General features: G+C 39.3%; 3 protein-coding genes and 1 long non-coding RNA gene across 4 annotated transcripts; 3 read left to right on the top strand and 1 right to left on the bottom strand.

Annotated features, from left to right (window-relative positions):
- Window positions 1-3: 3 nt before the first annotated feature.
- On the top strand, window positions 4-1,689 carry LOC129758552 (uncharacterized). Its single transcript, XR_008740010.1, has 3 exons — window positions 4-236; window positions 296-667; window positions 1,508-1,689. It is a non-coding gene; the product is annotated as an uncharacterized LOC129758552 (long non-coding RNA).
- A 3,060-nt stretch (window positions 1,690-4,749) lies between these two features.
- On the top strand, window positions 4,750-5,511 carry LOC129755809 (probable 28S ribosomal protein S6, mitochondrial). Its single transcript, XM_055752467.1, has 2 exons — window positions 4,750-5,004; window positions 5,058-5,511. Exons 1-2 carry the CDS (start codon window positions 4,960-4,962, stop codon window positions 5,460-5,462), a joined length of 450 nt encoding a protein of 149 aa, XP_055608442.1. The 5' UTR covers window positions 4,750-4,959; the 3' UTR covers window positions 5,463-5,511.
- Window positions 5,512-5,534: 23 nt separating this feature from the next.
- Window positions 5,535-10,497, bottom strand: LOC129755808 (recQ-like DNA helicase Blm). The gene is made up of 5 exons (XM_055752466.1): window positions 10,204-10,497; window positions 10,021-10,141; window positions 7,435-9,969; window positions 6,828-7,377; window positions 5,535-6,764 (listed from the first exon to the last, which is right to left on the bottom strand). Exons 1-5 carry the CDS (start codon window positions 10,314-10,316, stop codon window positions 5,602-5,604), a joined length of 4,482 nt encoding a protein of 1,493 aa, XP_055608441.1. The 5' UTR covers window positions 10,317-10,497; the 3' UTR covers window positions 5,535-5,601.
- Window positions 10,498-12,912: 2,415 nt separating this feature from the next.
- On the top strand, window positions 12,913-18,798 carry LOC129757178 (importin-11). The gene is made up of 13 exons (XM_055754311.1): window positions 12,913-13,082; window positions 13,275-13,535; window positions 13,606-13,879; window positions 13,987-14,530; window positions 14,595-14,773; window positions 14,833-15,021; window positions 16,781-16,992; window positions 17,075-17,345; window positions 17,409-17,622; window positions 17,683-17,920; window positions 17,985-18,317; window positions 18,382-18,556; window positions 18,620-18,798. Exons 2-13 carry the CDS (start codon window positions 13,306-13,308, stop codon window positions 18,752-18,754), a joined length of 2,994 nt encoding a protein of 997 aa, XP_055610286.1. The 5' UTR covers window positions 12,913-13,082; window positions 13,275-13,305; the 3' UTR covers window positions 18,755-18,798.
- The last annotated feature ends 1,568 nt before the right edge of the window (window positions 18,799-20,366 follow it).

Here is a 20,366-nt window from a genome sequence, read left to right as displayed (position 1 = left end):
TTGAAGTCGTTAGAAAAAAAATTCTTCGATTCAAAAAATTTTCATCTTCCAAATATCAGCACAGTTGGCCTCACTGCACACCGCACATTTAAATGTAAACAAAAATTTGGAATGTCGTTTCAAGCTCCAATTTCAAATTCCAAATTTGTTTGTGTTCGCCTGATTGGAATCATCAACGGATTCTGCAAGCTTGATTGAGTACAATCCTGGAAAATATTGCTCAATTCGATTTTGAGGTAAGCGAATATTAAAGTTGACTTCGATTTGAACGATTCTGATTCATGTTTTTCTATAGTTCTGTAGATGGCACGTACTCAACGAAACAAGGCCACGGCAGGCCATTTGGGTATGCGGGAGGCTCTATGAACTAAACTGCGCCGAGAAATGCTCACCCTCAAAGGTGGCGCCGGTGCACTCGAGCAGGGTTTCGAAACGTCCAGAATCAGAAACGCTAGGATCGGGTGTTTTTTGTTGGGGAACTCGACATTCCTTTCCGACTGCACCATGGTCAGAACGATCTCGGATGAATTAAGTATAAGGGCGCTTGAATCTAAGTTCGGAATACCATCGGAACTGGCCCTTGCGAGGGTGCTGCCTCGTCAAAGAATTGCGCCGGCAGTCTGAAATAACTAAGGATCGTCTCCAAAAACCGGAGCAGCTTTTTCGGGTGAGTGAAAAATGATTTTTTTTATTGAATTGAACCGGAACCGATTTAAAGATGTAAATTCATAAAGAGAAAAGTTGTCTATAATTTTTCCGAAACACATTATCCGAATAATGTTTTGGCACCATGAAAACAGAGTAAATAGCAGACGGAAATGGTGTTTTAAATTGGATTACTCTCTTTGTAAAGGTAGCTCCAGGCGTCGAAAGCTTAATTCTTGTAGTACTGAAAAGATCACCTTAATTTTGAACTTGTATTGTGATCACTTTTTTCGGGTAGTCAAAGATGAATTGCACATAAACGTCATCTTTGGTTCGATATCTTTCAATTACTCAGCTACATATAATAAAAAATGAAATTCTAATGAAATCAGATCATGAAAAATTTAAAAAAAAAAGTTGAGTTGCCTACGTTCGGACAACATAGTGTATTCTATGGCCGGACAGTAAAATATTCGTTATCAAGCAACCTGAGGTTTTCATTTTTCCACCTTGATAGCATACTTAAATGATTAGCACCAAATATGTAATCATACAAGAAAATATTTCAATCGTCAAATAAGCTAAACACTTTGCTGTACGGACATAGACAATGTTCCCCTAGTTTTTTCGAACAAATATTTACTAAAGTTTCATGCTAGTTTTATCCAAAGAATTGATATGAAAGGCTTTATAGGGTATTCAGTATTGAAAAAACTCGTTTTTCGGAACCAGTCCCGAGTTTTCGGAACATTAAAGGAACCAATATTTGAAGAAAAAAATGTATTTTTGAAGTTATTCTAAAAACTCTGTCTATTTTCCCTATAGTAAATCAAAAATTTGTACTTTTTTTATTTGTTTTCAGCGACTGGACATCTCAAGTACCGCAGACATGCACGTAGTAGCTCCTCCAACCGATAAGGCAACCGCGGAAAGTGGAGTTAGTGGGCCAAAGGCGATTCCTAATCGCAAACCGGTTGGCATCGATGCAGGAAGGACTCCTTTTAAAAAGTTAAAGTGATGGTACTTAATATAAAAACAATTAAAATAAAAACAATGAAAAATTTAAATAAATTTACATTGAATTTCAAAGAAAGGAATATTTTATTTTGAAGTTCACGTTGAATATAATCGTCTGAAAAACGTTGGAGGTTCACGTATGGTCAAAGCGTAGCAGAATAATAAAACTTTACGATTACTATTACCGTTCGTCATCCTGAATACGATTCCTATTAGCGTTTTGAAAACCTTCAGCAAACTGTTTGTGGAATGGTCCTCCCATACATCTGTTTTAACAGTTCTAAACAGTAACATAACTTAACGCCACATTCAACAGACCGTCGTTTTGGAATTAACGGTTATTGGAATGTTTTTTACGATGTCAGTTATCGTTCCTTAAACGTTTTTTTACGATTTGCCGAATCATTCTATAGCGATTAGAGTAACTGTTTGGTAACAATATTTTCGTATTCGGGTTGGCCTTTAATTCTAGCTTGGCAACTGACGACTTCAATACCTGGAGATGGTTGTAGTGGAATACGATAGAAAGAGTGGCATTTCTTGATCCCCAAAAGAACGCCACCTCCTCTTTGCCCATCTCGATCCAGGCGAATAATATTGTGGCTATGGAAGTTGAAATCAGTGTTTGGAGAGAGCCTAGTTTCGCATAAGGCGAACACATCACAATTCAAATTGTGTACCAATACTTTAAAGGAGCCTAATTTTTGTAAAATACTTCTGCAGTTCCATTGCAATACAGAAACAATTTCTCTTACCTCAGTGGACGAGTTATTCATCAAAAGAAATTGCTTCTGCGATGAGGGTCATAGTACAAGCTTTCTTTTTCAAGACTTCTCTCAAAAGAGGTACAAACATATTAATCATAGTCCTCCAACCTGCTGGTACACTGAAAAAGTCCAAGATGAACGCAACAATTTCCGAAAATTTCATCTTACCATCAGATGAAAAGCTGGGCAAACTGTTCGACGATGGATCAGATGCAGTTTCTCTGGGAATTGTTGCATTCCTGTTAGCTACTGATGGTCCTGAATTCTGAAGGGAAGTCTGGGGTTTTGACTTACCAGAAAGTGGAGGTAAGTCCTTCGGGGACGGATTAAAACCCGGAGGTCTCTGAATAGGAGGGGTAGAATAACTATTTCCACTTTGAGGATTTTTTGTTTTATTAACTTTGCTGGCAGCTGATCGGGGTTGTGTGTTAGTTGTGCGTTTCCTTTTTGGAGCCTGTGAAACATTTTTTTTAACAAATGGCCCAGCTGATGTTCCTTCACATGGATCCTCCCCTTCGGATTCATACTCACTTAGAAGGCCAAACTGGTTCTCTGAGACGATTGGCAAAGACTTCATCAGCATGTCTCTATATGATTTCTTAGAGCGGGTTTTTAAAGAAGTCTTGATTTTTTCCCGGCGCGATATGTACTTCGGACACGCCGAGAGAGCATGAGATTCCTCGCCTGTGCAATACAAACACTTGCTTAATGCTTGTATTTCACACGAAGCTTCCGCATGCTTCTCCCCGCACTTAGAGCAGCGTGCCTGATTGCAACAGTAGGCGGCCGTATGATCCAACTGCTTGCAATTCTGGCAGAACATGACCGAAGGCACATAAAGTCTCACAGGTAGACGAACCTTCCCGATCGCAACGTAATCAGGAAGTGCAGTGCCGGAAAAGGTAACCCGAAAAGAGTTCGACAGGGAAAATGTTCTCTTTTCCCCCTCGCCTGATGCTGATTTCAGCTGACGCGCGTCCAGCACCTTGACCGTGGGGAGACCAGGGTCTTTGAATCGGCCAACCCCGGATTCCATTAGGTCATCGACGGTCAAACCCTCTTCGGTTACCACTCCGTCGATTTCCACGTCACGAGCGGGAACGTATACGCGGTATTCGATCGTAAACTTCGGGTCACAAGCAATGGCATTTGCTTCCTTCAGGCTACCAACAACAATGCGCATCTTGTGCGGTCTCATCGGCTGGTAGCTGATTACGGAAGGGTAAGAACGATCAAGGTCCCGGGCGATTGAAATCACATTGGGTGATTTCCCATTAGTTTTGGACCGGATGTAAACTACCCAAGGTCCCGTCGATTCAGGTTGGTAAACCCGACGGCGAGGGGCAGTTTGAGGCAACTCATTATCTTTTTCAACGGGGGAGTTTGCTTGAGGGGTTGATGCTAGCGTGGAGTTTCCAAACACAAAAGGCATTTGTGGGAAAAGGGTCTTTGGGAGAGGAGAAGGGTCATCTTCCGTGTCCGTGAGGTACATCGGGTGGTCTTGTAATGTTTCTTTGGAAACAATTTCCTCGGAAATATCCTCCCGTAAAGGGGGATCTTTGCCCGTCTCGCCGTCGTCATCCATCAGCCGGTGACTTTCCGAACTAATGGGCTCTGGAGGAGATGCAACCGCAATTTAAAATTAAATTAAAAAAAGAAAATTTATATATAATATAAATTTCAAAAAAAAAAAAATCTTATAATTTATATAGTAATAATAACGAAAAAGGAAAGCTAAAGAAGAAAACCAAATAAAAAAAAATAAAATAAAAACCCAAAAACTTTTTGGGAAAAAAAAATGAACCACTCTATTAATGTGGACCACTCTATCAAACCTGATGCCAACAACGTGGTCCTTTGTTTGATGGCGAATGGATGCTGAACCAAGGCTATTGTATTCAGCCGGGGTGATAATTTGCTGGGTGATTTGACGAACCAGCTACACGAGCGTTAGAATTTCACTGCCGTTCTGAACTAAGCTATCCGGTGTAACGGTACATAAGTCCGGATAATTCGGATAGCGGCACTACACGGTAGGTATAAGGGGCAAATAAAAAAAAACTTTTGCCACACACGCGAGAGAAAACAAACTCCTATTTTTTTTTTCATTATTAGTTGCTTTATAAGAGAGCTAGACAAGGTGGTCCAAAATAGTTCTCCTGGACCAAAATAAGTCCGTTTCCCTATATAATTCTAAACATTAATTTTTCCATATTAAATTTATTTCTTCTCCACATTTATAATTTTTATCAAGACAATTGGTATGGAGTTAATTGGACACGATATAATTTAAAGGCTATCAGAATAAGTTTTTAAACTGCGCCAAAAAATCCTTTATGTTTTATTTTTAATCTTTGAGGCCTAACTGCATTACGTTATTTGAGGACGCTCTTAATTAAAAATCGTCTGTGAACGTCGTCAACGCGGTTTCACTCGAAAATAGTCGCAGGCGGTCGCGATAAACTTTCTTTTGCATAATACCAATAAAAAATACATTTTGTGTGACAACCATCGATTTAGATAATTTAATATGCCAAGCTACGAATTAGCATTGATTTTGCGGCAAATGCCAAGGGTAAGTTAGTGAAATAAGCTGAGATAAGTACTAACAACAATGTTTTCTTTCAGCCGGAACTGGTTTCGGTTTTGAAACGTACTGCTGATGCCATCTTTGACAAGGGAGGTATAATTCGTAAACTGGACAACCTCGGAACTCGACCCCTGCCGTCCAAAATAAGTAATCACGGTTTAGTTCATCGAGCGGGTTCTTACTTCGTATTTAAATTTGACACTCCACCGGCGACTGTAGAAGATTTGGAAGAGGAATACGGTCGTGATGTAGATATCATACGACGGCGCATCTATAAAGCGGATGCCGCAATGCAGGAGCAAATAACCTGTACGTTGCACGAAGAAATGCAACCTCCAGCTTACCGGAAAGAAGTTCAAAAGATGCTAGCCGTTGCTAACAAAAAACAAAAAAAGGGTTTCCAATACAACAGCGGATTGGATTATTATCCGTTCCAGAAATAGTTGGAGCGATTTTTGTTACTGTAGGTTTTAATATAGATTCTATACATTAGGCACTTCGGTTATTTGAAAGAATTTTTCCAGTTTAAAAATGAGTTATTGTATTTCTAAAATTACCAACTAAATAGAATAACGACTTATTTCACAAAACAGGAAGTAATGCGAAACCAGAAGAGGCAGATTTCCCTCCTCGACCACCACGTTTAGCAGCAGTCGTTCCTCCTCTACTGCTGGCGGTTTTAGTTCTTGCTCTGGATTTCGACTTTGTACGACCTCGACGGAATTTCTTGGCGCCTCGACCTCCCGATCCCCAACTTCTTTTCCGTTTGGCTCCGCCAGATGTACTTGTGGAAGCTTCCCGTGCCAACCGACCCCAATCAGTGCCATCGTCACTACTTCCGCTATCATCATCATCACTCCCTGCCGCTGCTTCTGCATCTAACATTAGGCACAGCTTCTCAGCAGCATAGTTTTGTGTTATTTCTAGCAACTGTTGTCCGTACTTCTCGAAGTTTGCCTTCGTCACATGCGGTAATGCCAGCATTTCCGCTTGTGTTTCCGGTAGTCGCTCGGACATAGCCTTCAATGCTTGCATGTTCATGATAGAGGCTAACGTCACATTTTTCTGAGCAGCAAAAGCTCGACAAATGTCCAATAGATCGTTGTAACATCGTTCCTGCAGTTCTTTGAGTTGAGCATTACTTTGAGTGTCGAGTTTCGGCTCATTACCAACATCGATTTGTTGACCCCGTTTGCCAGCTGTCTTTTCTTTGACTGAAAAGTTTACCCTAACTTCTCTATTCATAAGCTTTTCGATTTTACTGCCAATCTTGATGTAAGCTTGCGGAATGTCGTTGCTGAAGATAAGATCCTCCTTCAGATAATCCTCAATTACTAGTTTGTGCATAAGCCGTTGGATATCACTTCTTTCCCAGCTTTTCAACCGTCCGTGATATGGTGTCCTATTATGATTGTTTTCGAGAATTTTCTTCTGCTCACTTCCTTTGAATACTTCTACCAAATGAAGCAGAGTGAACCGGTTTCTTCCACTGCAAAGATCTCGAACACTTTTGGCAATCGCTATGCAATCATCGGTCACATCCACCGTTTTGTAATCTCCCTGCATCAGACAGTTATCACAGGCGCTCGCACGATTTTCCAAACATTGTTCCCGGGTGAAATGTTCTGCAAAATAATCCAACTGCTGGGCCCGCCTACAATCAGCAACGTTCTCACAATAGTTAACCATTCGGAATAGATTGTGTAAATGTACTTGCTTTGCCTCAAATGGAATCGAATTATCGTCTGGAATTGAAGCAAAGAATAAAAAAGAAATACTAAAAGATGAAATTTTTAATCAAAACTTACGGTCCATCATTTTCCTGTAACGTAGCATGTCGGAGTAGTTGTAATACAGAATGCATGTGGCAAGCTCTCCATCACGACCGGCACGTCCAGCTTCCTGGTAGTAGCCCTCAATGCTTTTCGGCATTGAATGATGGATCACATATCGTACATCCGGCTTGTCGATACCCATACCGAAAGCAATCGTTGCGCAAACTACCTTAATCTTATCCGTAATCCAATCCTTCTGCGTGGCTTCACGCTGTGAGTCGGACAGCCCAGCGTGATAGCTTTTCGCATTTATTCCGGCGCTCTTCAGATCCGCAGCTAACTGGTCGCAATCTTTCTTCGAAAGACAGTACACGATTCCCGTAGCTCGTGGGAATTTTTTCTTAATCAGCTCGATTATTTCTCCTTTGGTGGCCACGCCTTGCTTTGGCCGTACTATGTATTTGAGATTCGGACGATTAAAGCTACACAGAAACCACTTCGTGTTGCGTGTTAACGTTAGCTGCTTAAGCACATCGATCCTAACCCGAGGATTTGCCGTTGCCGTCAGTGCCATGATTCCAACCTGAAATTAAGTCATAAATAGGCTCTTGAATTATAGAATAAATCTTGAGGTTCTCACCGATGGAAATTGCTCCCGCAGCACCGACAACTTTTTGTAGTCCGGCCGAAAATCATGACCCCACGCAGAAACACAGTGAGCTTCGTCGATGACGAATCGACCGAGTTTCTTCATTCGAAACAACCCGCTAAGAACGTTTTGGAACCGTCCTGATGAAGAAATTTTCTCTGGCGTTACGTACAGCAGCTTGAGGGTGGGCTGAGGGCTGGACAGATCGGTATAGATTTTTTGCTGATCGGCGTAGGACACTTCACCCGAGAGATGTGCGGCCGGTATGTCGAGGGAATTGAGCTTACTCACCTGATCAAATATCAAGGATTTGAGCGGACTCACTACTATGGTGACTCCTTCGGTAAGAAGCGCAGGCAGTTGATAGCATAAAGATTTTCCACCTCCAGTAGGCATCAATACGAAACAGTCATGACCTAATAAGGTGGCATTGATGACTTGCAACTGGTTAGGACGGAAGGAGCGAAGACCGAAAGTTTCTCGGAAAACTATTTGCATATGTGTACTATGCGGGAAGTTCATTCCATCGAATTCTCCTGTGATTCCATCGTTGCGAACGCCAGAATGAAAATTGCCCATTGCATTCTGTGATTTTGTTTGATTGTTTGAAACGGTTGACGAGGTTGATGCCTGACTATTAACATCTTCCAACAGGCGGTTTAGCGCAGCATCACCATGAATTTCTCTACGTGGTTTAGAGACTGGTGCACTTGGGAAACCTTCTGATGCATCTGTAATGTCGATAAAATCATCATCTTTGAAAAGATTCGGATCGTACACCTGCCAACCGTCGTCATCGACTTGTGTTTCGACATTTTCAATAAATTGAGTGTTATGCAGCGAAGTTTCCTGAGCAGAGAACGTGATTCTCGACTCCGATTTACGGAAAGAATTCTCTGGAGTAACGAGATCAACGCAATCAAGGTTGCGTCGACTCGCTTGGCCCTTATCAATGAGTTCCTCCTCTCGAATATTGTTCATGATGCTTTCAACGTCATCTTCATCTTCATCGGGCGGTATTTCATTTTCAACAGGTGATGGTTTACTTGATGGCGTACCGAGGAGAGTTGCCGCAACTGGTTTCTTGAAAACAAAAGATCCAACTTTCCCGGTTTGGTTACAGATATCGGTCGTTCTTGCGGGGGGAATGGTGCTTTCAATAAAATCATTTTCATCACCGGTAACATCATACATAGTAGTAGAATTTCCAGCGCTGTGATTGAATTCGTCCGAGGGATCGGTAGACTTTGCCACCTCAACCCGACTAATTCTATTCCCGATGGGTGTTTTTTTCAAGTTTTTGAAATTATTCAGTGCTTTTTCGTTAACTTTTATTTTGCCCCGAATATTTTCGATTAATGATTTCATCTTGGAGAATGTGTCCATTTTAAAGCCTTGAATTGAGCTGAAAAATTCCACCGGAACTTGATTGATGATATCATAAAACTTTTCATGCAAGGCGTGACTCGTTTCCTGCAAGTATTGATTGTTCGTCTTGATATCCGAGATTTCTTTGGATTTAAAACGTGGGTTGTTTAAAACATCGATCATAAACTCGTCGAGCTCCGGATTAAATACTACCGAGGGTTTTGGTTGAGTTGGGCTTAGCAAGCGGTCTAATGATGATGTCGTCGTATTGCTTTTAGATGATTGAGCTGGAACACTTTCCATTGATCCTAGATTACTCAATGGTTTTTTAGGCTTGAAAGTCAGCGATTTTTTCGGAACACCTGTATCACTGTTCATCAAACATTCTTCATTCCGTTGATTCGAAGCATTTTCTTTTGCCCCTAGTTTACTGACCAGAATGTTAGGCTTGAAAACTACAGAATTCGTTGGGGTACTAGTATTTCCATTCAACAAATGGTCCTGATTTCTGAAAACTGTTGGCGATGTCAACTCATTTTTATTCGTATCTTTACTCGGCAAAGTTGTCGGTAACTTGGGCTTGAATTTCATATCTTTTAAGCTTCCCGTTTCCGAGTTGCTTTTAGCTAACATTAGAGATTCCTTATCATCTTTAAAGCTGTTTCGCACTGAACCAGAAGAATTAGAAGGTTTTGGCTGCTTTACTTCAAAGTCGTCTTCCTCAACAGGCGGTGTTTCATTCAAATTAATAGGTTTACGTAGCGGCTCGCTCAAACCCGATAGCATTGAACTGGCCTTCGGAACTTTAAACTCAAATTTGCCCGATTTTTTCAAGCTCGAACTCACTTCAGATGAAACTGCTTTCTGAGGACTGATTTTGGCGAGATTTTCTTCCAGCTTTTTAGTTGCTTCTCGGTACCGAACATCGTCTTCTAAATTCAACTGCAATGAGACAGATTTGGCTTCCATGCAATACTTCGATACCATGAGATCGTATTCGTCCGGCTGATCCAGTTGGCTGGATTTGGAAATCTCATGGTTTTCGTTGTCATAGTCGTCTTGGATTCGTCTAGATACTTTTATGATCCTGCTGTTGGGCTTAACTGGAGAGCTCTCCGAATCACTGGAATTGATCTCTATTGTTTTTGGTGGGTTTCCCTAAAATTAAATTATTTAAGTTGTATATTGGAAAAAGAACTCGTAAAATACCTTTGGAAACTTTGGTTTGAATATGCTCGGAGATCTGAGTTTGGCCTCTTCTTCTGAGACGCTGCTGTTTTTCGCATTAGGCTCTTTTCTACTTGGTTTAATTTTTGAATCTTCTATTGAACTGGAAAATAAATTTAAATGTAGCATGATTGACATATAGGTACTAGGTTACTTAATAGTTACCTGGTAACATTTTCCGTTTTATCTTTTTTGGTTACGAAAGTCATGAGACTGGTTTGTTTCTTGGGGTCACTTTTAGTTTGTGAGATAGAGAGCGAAAGCTGTTTTCGAGACATTTTGATTCCGAGTTCAGAATAGTTGATAATCGTTAGATTTATTTAAATATGCCTAACACTTTACACAAGACGAGTAAATAAACTAATAACTAAAGATTGGATTACTATTGAAAAAGATAAATGAAAACACAATTGAATAAAACAAATCCATCGAACCCATCGAACTGATGGCGAGCTCGCAGGAATTCAAAGCAAAACACTGACTGAAGGCGCCACTCGCAATTTTGCGGTTTGTTGCTCCTGTTCACTTTAAGCGTGTAACAGGGTGAGTCAGAAAAGGTGTCGTGTTAGTTTAGAAGACAATGCGATATTCAACTAGAAAATGTCCCATGCGGTCATACAACATGAATACTGAATATTTAGTAAGGCGCCCGCATTTACTCATATTATCGTATTTAGCCTACTCCTTTTCTGAAAACTACAGACTGGCTGTGGTGAAACTTTGCTCTTCTTTCTTCGCCCAAAAAACAAAATAAATATGAAATTAATGGCGTATTTTTTTTTATTCCGGATATGGCTCTGGAATCGTCCGAATAAAAAAACGACTTTCGGGTTTCGAGTTATTCCATACGTAGGTGTGCGTGAGAACGAGCGCAATGTTTACATGCAGCTGTAATTTTGTTCTCCCTTCTGGATTTCTTCACTCGGTTCTTCACATCTGGATTGGCTTTTTTCGTGTCCGGATTGCACTGGACAGCAGATAGTACGATTTTGCTTGGCTGAGAGGCTCAAAAATCATTTTCCCGATCATTATTTCAACTGTTTTACTCTCAGCCAAAAACAGCTGTTTAATGTTTTAACAACATCGTTGAGAGTATTTGTGAACTTCTCGAAAAACTGACTTTCTTCTCGACTCCGTCCGTTTTTCGAGCGAACCTAGGTTGCCTCTAGAGCAATAAATGAGTACGATGAAAGCAGTTAGAGCGAACCTAGATTGCCTCTGGTTTGCCTCAAGGTGAAAAAATACGGTACAATAGTTCCATATATGTTTTCGTCAATCAATATTATAGCTGGCGACATTTTAAGAGATATTTTTCAAATGCTCTCTTCTTTCTAAAGTTGAAGCAACCTATTTCTCCACAAGTATTGCAATAACTGCTGTCATTGTGCTCGTTTATGTCCAATGCAGAAGTCCAACAGTTGTAACTTACGGTTAATTCGTAGAAGTTGTAAGTGTTGGTGGTAAGCGTATGGCTGATTGTAGCAACTAGGATTGTTCGATCTCCGGGAAAAGATCGATCTCCAAGATCGATTCAGATGAATGGTTCTGAGATCGATCCATCTAAAAAATCGGAGCTTGAAGATCGATTCCCGATTAATCGATCTTTTCCATTTGTAACAAGAGCTTTTTATTGAAAATATGCAAAAAAGCACAAAAATTCAAATTTGTTTAATCCTTCTATTATGAAAAGGGGAAAAAATCAAGCGCTTTTATGTAAGGTAAACCGGAGTTAGTGTTTTGAAACAACACAAATCAAAATCCAAATATTTCGGAAATGCTTTGATATTTTCGTGTCATGTACTAACAAGAAATATTTCATGGTATTTTTATTAAGGTTTTCAATGTAAGTATATGAGAGATATCGAACAAAGTATGCGGAAAATAATCAAAAATCAAATTTAAAGTAATTTTTGTAAAATCGCTGTTATTTCTTAACTTTAGGCTAGCAAATTCTAACAGTTTTTTTTAATATAAATCAATCACAAACACCTTCCAGCACCCAATTCACGAGGTTTGGAAATAATGTGCAAAATTGTATTGTAATGAAAAATTATAAAATTATTTTTCAACTGATTATGAATGCTAAATGAAAAAAAGTTCACCTCGACCAGGAATCAAACTCGAGTTTTTTTTTATTATCTCTCCGCCACCTTACCAATAGGTAAATCGTCAGATGTTAATTAGTCAAGCTGTAGCTCTATAATTCAGTTGACTTCATCAAATGAAATTCGCTGCTTGATTCTACGGCAGAAAACGCTCATCTGTCTTCGATTGATGGTGTTTATACTGCCACTACAGAGACTGATTTTCAGATATTGGCACACAAATTTAAAAATGCATTTTTAAACGTTTATATCTACTTTTTTCAGGTTCCATCCAGTTGGGAAATTGATTTTTTAGTGTCTGAACATGAAACAATGATGTGACTTACATATTACAGTTAAAATAAGCTAAATAAGTGTTCCCCTTAAGGTGGCCATTATGCCCTTATTTTCCCTGAATAAGAAAAAAAGATCGAAAGATCGAATCGAAAATAAACCGATCTAATCGATTTTTTCCTGGCCGAAGAATCGATCCAAAAAATCGAAAATCGTAATGGAAAAGATCGATCTTCCAAGGATCGATCCAAGATCGACCAATCCTAGTAGCAACCATGTATTAGCATCGTCCCGGGTGACGATTTTTTGTTAATGAAGAAAAATCTTGCCACTGTGCCAGTGGAGTAAACGAAAATACTATATTTTACAATCATGACCCTTAAAAATACGCAATTTTAAAGGGAAAACTATAGTCAGTGTTTGGCTAAAACTACCTGATGGCATCCCTGAATGTGTAAATTAAAAATAAATTGTATTCGGTACAACAGGCGTGTATGCTGCTTCTGACGTTTTGTGATAAAGTGCAAATTTTTGCCGAAAGGCGAAAAATAGTGAAAGTTAAATTTGTTCAGAACTTAATTTTGGATGATATCCATCAACTTCGGTCGTTTCCTGTGAATGTAATGTGATATCCGGTTAGAACCACTGGAGTCAGCTGAAACATAGGTGAGAATATCGCTTTTTGTTAAATTCATTAAAGTGGGTCGCTTCATCACAATATGTTACAGATGGTCTAACAGTCTAACCTTGCTATCTGTGAACAAAATAAAAAAATATGTAATATGTAAAGGGAGTCGTTTTTTTAAATCAATCTCTTGGTCATTATAATCATTTAAAATCATTATCTTTTTTTTAAAGCATTCCTTAGGCGCAGAAATTTCGCCTTAAAATGTCTGCTGAATCTGCAGTGTATGAAGCGCTGGTCTACGCCTGTAGCCAGGATGCTCAGATGTTGAAACCAGCAGAGGAAAAGCTGGCGGAATGGGAAACGCAGCCCGGATTTCATCTGACTTTGGTTAAACTGTTCTCGGACCAATCCATCGATGCCAATGTGCGTTGGATGGCCTCCCTCTACTTCAAGAATGGTGTGCTGAAGTATTGGAGAAAGAACGCTCCAAAGTAAGTTGGACCATGACAGTGGTTGGGAATATTTTCAAGTAACAAGTCCTTTTTCGTTTCAACTTTTCAGTACAATTGCGGTTGAAGAGAAAACGGAAATCAAGAAAATGTTGCTTCTCAGATTTAACGAGCCGGTCCAACAGATCGCGGTGCAGATTGCCGTTCTGATAGCTAACATCTCCCGATTCGATAGCCAACAAGAGTGGGCCGAGTTGGTGCCGACCCTGGTCGAAGTGGTCCAAAGCAGCGACCAATTGGTGCAGCATCGGGGTTTGTTGGTGCTACTACATGTGGTAAAAGTTCTCTCCTCCAAAAGACTACATCGCGATCGAATTTATTTTGAGGTAAATTACACGTGAAGACAATCTCTGAATTTTTGAATAATAGAAAGAAAAGATTTATCGTTTTGTCGATTGATATGATATTTAATTCTATTTCTGTTTTACTTTAGGACCTCACTTCCAAGCTGTTTGATTTCACCCTGAATGCTTGGGATGGTTTCACACAGCTCTTCTACACCAACATTCAGGAGCAAGCTTCGCTCGACATCTGTGCCACCAATCTGGAAAAAGCTATCATTTCCCTGCGAATACTGAAAAAGCTAACCATCTACGGGGTCCCTGGCCCGCATCAATCTCCGAAATGCATGATGTTTGTCCGGGTAGTTTTTCAAAGGTTGCGGGAGCTATTGGATTGTCGGATACGGATCAGCGAAATCGAGAAACAGATTACTGGTAGCAAGTTATCGGAGCAGGTGGAAAAATTCATCATCAAACATATGAAGTTTTTGAATCTGTTTTTCGAAAACCATCCGGCTTCGTTCGTTGATTTTATACCGGTTGCTTTCGAATTTTCCTTTCACTACGTTTTCCACGAAGGAACGAACCTCATTTTTGTGGACAATGTTATTACGTTTCCGAATTTTGCGATTCAGTGTTTGAATCTGATCAAAGGTATACTGTCCCACAACCTGATACATGTGGATAATGACAAAGGTAAGCCTTCTAATTTGATCTTGTTCAAATTATTTTATTTGTTCCTTTCTTTCCAACTATCCAGAGCAAATAATCAACAAAGCAAAAGATGATTTTTTCACCCCGGAACGGTTGAGTTACATATTTGAGAAAATTATTATGCACTACTTTCTGCTGACTTCCGAAGAGTTCGAACTGTGGGATAGTGATCCGGAAAGCTATGTCCTCGACGAAGGTGGAGATTCATGGAAATACAACCTGAGGGTAAGTTTTCTAATTTATGAATTGTTTTCCCCGTACTAACTCTTCCTTCTGCTCATCAGTGCTGTACCGAGGCGTTCTACATGATCATGTTCCAGAAGTACAGTCCGATGTTGATAGTGGAGTTGCAAAAGTACATCGCCAAATCGCAATCGCTGACCCTGACGGAATCGTCCGATATCAGTGATTTGTTAATCAAAGATTCCATCTACAATGCAACGGGTTTGGCCGTGTTCAATCTTTTCGATGAGGTAAGTTTTTGAAAAAAAAAAACAATTAACTCACAGAGATATGGTCAGGGTCCGAAACCAACTAAACATATTATGGTTTTTTTGTTCATATATTTTCTGCTGAGGATGAAAGAGTTTGTTAAATGTACGAACACTTTGAATTTAATTTTCAAAATTTTAAATCTTATAAATTAAGGGAAATCAACGAATTTGTTATTTTTCTACTGAATTCTCAACATGTGGGAGTGACTATAATTAAGAAAAATATTCTCAAATTAAAAAATGATCGAAATACAGGTTTAATTCATCGAACGATTTGTAAAAGTTTCGCTCATTGACATTCGTCTTGCCAAGCGTTCTGTTAATCTATTTCCCTGCAATTGAACGATATGCTAAGTAATTTTTTGGTGAACGATCATAATTTTACTGAAAGTTCGGTTAACAGTTTCCGAACAAACTGTAAAAAGTTCAGTTTTTTTTTATTACAAACAAGGTTAAATTTGATCATTGGCATACAAGAACTAATGGCATGACGCACATCTCAGTATCACTTTTACAATCATGACTAAATGACTAGATATGTATATGAAACATATTGTTTTATTAAAAATTTTATTAATACAATTTACGGGGGAAATGTTTAAGAACATCCGTTTTCGAAAGAAATCAACCGATGTTGAAAAAGTTATTGATGAAAAATAAATGTCACAAATATCCATACAAATAAAAAGCTCGTGGCGCTGCTCCTTCTCGTTGTCCGATCGGGTTCAAGTTATTTGAACTTCTGGTAGGCAAACAACCAATTTCAGCCTGAAACGCGTTAAATTTATCAAGTTTCATTTTTACCATTCAAATTTGGGTCACTGTAATGTTCAGACTCAAAATTTATTTACATTTCTGGACTTTCTTTTACCATGTGATAAAATAATCAACTAAGTTTCGATAATTTTAAATTATAATAAATTAGCATTTGTCTTGCAAATTGAACCTCACACAGCAGTGTTGTTGCCTGCCATAGTGCTAGAACCAACAGTTCAGGTACAAAAAAGATCGGCCAAAATAATGCTTGCACACTCAGGACAGAACCTAATCTATTAATCAAACAAAGACTGGAGCCGGGCCAAGTTCTGCCCACTGCTGATCGACCAGCAATCGGGAGCGTGCACTTGTTTTCTCCAGGCAAACAAATTTGGTAAGGTGGCAAACAGAGCCATCCCTGTTGTTTGAGATATTGATGCTATTCAAAGTTTGCCTGCTGCTTCGGATGTATCTTCTAAGATGGGCTCAGCTTTAATGCGTGTAAATCAAAAGGAAACGATTTTTTCCTGTTATCAGCAACAAAGATAGTCTCTTGTTTGCTTTATTGTGTGCTGAGTAATTTTCGGATTTGATGTGATCAGACAAATGAGTACAGATCGATGCTATTGTTTGCATTGTTTTGAACAGGCATGACGAATAGAGAGAGAGGAGCTATTATTATAATGCCGAAGTACAAACTAGGTCCTGCTTACAGTGTGGGTATCTGGCGATCATTTTGGATTTTGGGATGGTCCAGTAGTCGTCCGACTTTCACTGACTTCGTAAGCTGTGTTTGAATGCAGTCGTTTTATTTTTTGGACTTTTGCAAAATTAATTGTCTAAGTAGAATGTTTCACATTGATTTGTGCGTAGCAATTTTGACTTGCCTACGAAAAGCAATTGGATAGAGTATAAAGGTACGTTCTAAATTAGAAAAGTAGGGAATAATTTTCAATCGATATCTTTTTTGTTCTTATTTCAGATCAATTTTGACGAGTGGTTTACCAAGCAACTGCTGGAAGAGTTGAAGTTCAAGTCCCACAATTTCCGTATTATCCGCAAGCGTATAATTTGGTTGATTGGGCAATGGACAGGAGTTAGGTTCTCAAAATCCTTAAGACCGGAAGTATACCGTGCTTGTCTTGAGCTGTTGCATCCTACCGAAGACCTGGTCGTTCGCTTAACAGCTTCGAAGTAAGTAATGGTTTATTCATATTTCCAACTTAAAATCGATAATCTTAATTTTAATCTAAAACCTAATTTGTAAATTTAACAGAACGCTCAAAAATATCATGGATGATTTCGAGTTTGATGCGGATCAGTTTTTGGAATTTCTGGAACCGGCCGTCGCCCTTCTGTTCGCCCTACTGAAGGAAGCCAGCGAATGTGATACCAAAATGACCGTGCTGTACGTGATGTCATTCATCATCGAGAAAATGTCGATGTCAATGAAGCTCGAAGTTGGAAACCTGGTCCAGTATCTTCCGCTGCTGTGGCAAGAAAGTCGGGAACATAACATGCTGAGGTGTGCCATCATTTCAACGCTGGTAGGGCTTAAATTTTGTAAAGTTAAATTTAGAAGTTTGCTAAAAGAATCCTTTATTTTGCAGCTACAAATAATCAAAGCTTTGTATGAAATTCCTGCTTCGGAGCAGATTGTTGCATTTATCTACCAAATTATCGAAATGAGTACAAACATCAATGAGCCCTCCCACGTCTACCTGCTAGACGAAGGCTTAGAACTCTGGTTGATAGTGGTTCAGTATAGCAGAGCGATGAATCATGATCTGTTGAAACTGTGCGAAAATTTGCTACCTCTTATCGGTAAACAGCACTTCATATTGCTTCCTAAGTCAACCCTCTAACGCCCATTTCTATTTACAGAACAATCTTCAAGCAATCTGAGAACTTGTTTGGCCATTACTCAAACCTATGTCTTCCTCTGTCCGGACGCGTTCCTTCCCAAATACGGCCGAGAGATTGTAAAAACTTGTCATTACCTGCTGTCGGATTTGCGCCAAGAAGGTGTGATTGTGATCTACCGATTGTTCCTTACCATTCTTAGGGTGGCTCCCAAGTACTCGATCGATTTGCTGCGACCATACTTGGTGGAAGTTTTCAGGTATGCATTTCAATAAATTTCAACTCTGATCAGGAATTAATACAATGAAATTTCGTATTTTTAGGAAATATGCGGAACACAATGGTTTTCTGCCTATCAACCAAGTTTACCTTCAGATGATTGCACGCGTATTGCTGCTAGATCCGGTGACTTTCAGCACGATCCTGAATGAAATGGAGGTCCCCAATGCCTTAGACCGTATACTGACTACGTGGCTGGACGAGATGCGAACGGTGGCGCGCAAAAACGAACGGAAATTGCTAGCCCTAGCGCTGACCAGTCTGATAACAGCTCCTAGCGATTTCGTTTTCGAAAACATTTCAGGAATCTTGTGTAACCTAAGCGAAACTCTCAATGACATCACAAACGAAGATGAGCAAACCGGAGTTAAATCGGAGTAAGCTAGCATATATATTTTTTAAAAGGTTTCCTTTTTTATTTAATATTATTTTGGTTTAAAGCTCTCTGATTCTTAATGACGAAAATGAGGAAGAAATCGGAATGATGATGTTCGGGTATAACTTTAACGACGCAGAAAATATGCAAAACGAAACTCCTCACTACGATCGATGTAAAGCTGTATGTTTGCAGGACCCCACGCATGTTATTGTATTGAAAGATTATCTTCAAAGTCAGGTAAGTTGTTTTTTTTTAAACAAATGTTGCATATAAACGTTTCTAAAATTGTGTCTACTTCAGTTGATAGCCTTAAAATCAAACATCGGTCACGATCGCTATCAGACGTTACTATCGGGGGTGGATATGCAGATTCTCCAAGAACTAAGCGAATTTGTTTCCTTGGGAATCCAAATGCCTGTACAAAATCTACAGTAGGTTAACGTGCATCGAGAACTAAAAATTGGCGGCCTTTTTTTAAACTCTTGTTTCACTGTAATTTTCCGAAATGTTCCTGTGTTTGTTTTGTTGCTTAATTGTTTTCATCGCTAGCAATTTGCACTTTCTAAGAAAATGAATAACTCAGACTGACCCTTGCTTTGTTTGAACAACAAACTGTTTTCCGCAAAAAGAATCGCGTTAAGCCGCTAAAAGGGAAACAAACCAACTACTTCATAGAAGAACCGCAATACATTTCAATTAGTCATAGTGCAAAGAATTTTTTCCAACAAACAAAAACGGCAAATGTAATCAAGTTAAACGAAGCTATGTACCAAAAGGTAACGATAAAGACTAGTAAATGTAGTTTCTTTTTGGTACATTCTAGTTGATTCTCTGTGAAAGAAATGTGTCCTTGGTAATTTGTGTATGAAGGTACCCAAAGTCCTTGCAAACCTTTTCCGTCTGTCTTTACATTTTTGAAATTTATATGCCCAATCTTATCATTTTTTATAGGAAAACTATCCAGAAATAAAACAGAACAGAAATAAACTTTTAATGCAGAATGTTCAATTACAGGCTGATTTTTACACATTTTTATTTCAATTTTCTGTCCTTAATCCAATACAATTTAGCTATATTTAGCATTCGGGTCATGAAAAGTTAGATAATGTACTTGTTTGTTCCGGAAGAAGAATATATTTTCGATAAAATCGGATCTCGTGTGTTGCAACAAAAAATACACACCATAATCATTGAAAGATGTCTTACTCAACTGAGAAATCAAAGGGAAAATCTACCGTCCACAATTACCCCATTAAGCCATGTAAGTGAAGACACCAGCGGTCCATAGCAATTTACGCGATAACTTTTTTCGCTTTGCTTCTATCAAGCTCATTTTTTCAGCATTTGTAAACAACATGTTCTGCATCACATTGAACGTAATTTTATGAAAATTGATCCACTGCTGATTTTTTAAAGTTGAACTATACGAAATACCGTCCCCATTTATCCCGGTGTACCTTAATTGATTCGTGAATGAGGGATCTAAAACTTGGCTCTGTAGACGATAAAGGTTTTCGGAACGGAACGGAACGGAAGCCGGATTTGATTTTCGGAACACTTTTTTTTATTCGACGTACAATTCGTTTGACTGGTAGTTAGACACTGACTGTTTTTTCATTTCCTAACACACTGCAGAATGTTCTCATTCACTCAATCCTTTCACGCTCAAAACACACGATCACTCGTACCCAGTAAGCGCGTCCTCTCAAAAATCGACAGAGCATGCAAAAAATTGAGAGTTGAGTCACCGAACTTAGAATAAAACGGTCAACTTCGGCGACACTCCAAGAACGCAAATATTTTCATTCGGTTTGTCCAGCCGAGATACCTAGAGGCAACAAATACGAATGCGTACATGCGAAATCAGTTCGAATCGTACACTCGTACGGTGTGGTCGCATTTTGTCCCCGTGTCCCGTGTGTGCTTTCAATCGTAGCTGTCGACTTCTCAGGCAGGCGAACACGCGTCTCGAAGGGAAACATACAAACACGATTCGGATTGTGTTCGTGTGTTTCTCTGGAGGGCGTGTCTTAGCTTAATTCGTGGC

Source organism: Uranotaenia lowii, chromosome 3, assembly GCF_029784155.1.
Source record: "Uranotaenia lowii strain MFRU-FL chromosome 3, ASM2978415v1, whole genome shotgun sequence".
NCBI classification, from domain to species: Eukaryota; Metazoa; Arthropoda; class Insecta; order Diptera; family Culicidae; genus Uranotaenia; species Uranotaenia lowii.
This window is presented reverse-complemented; position numbering and strand designations above follow the sequence as displayed.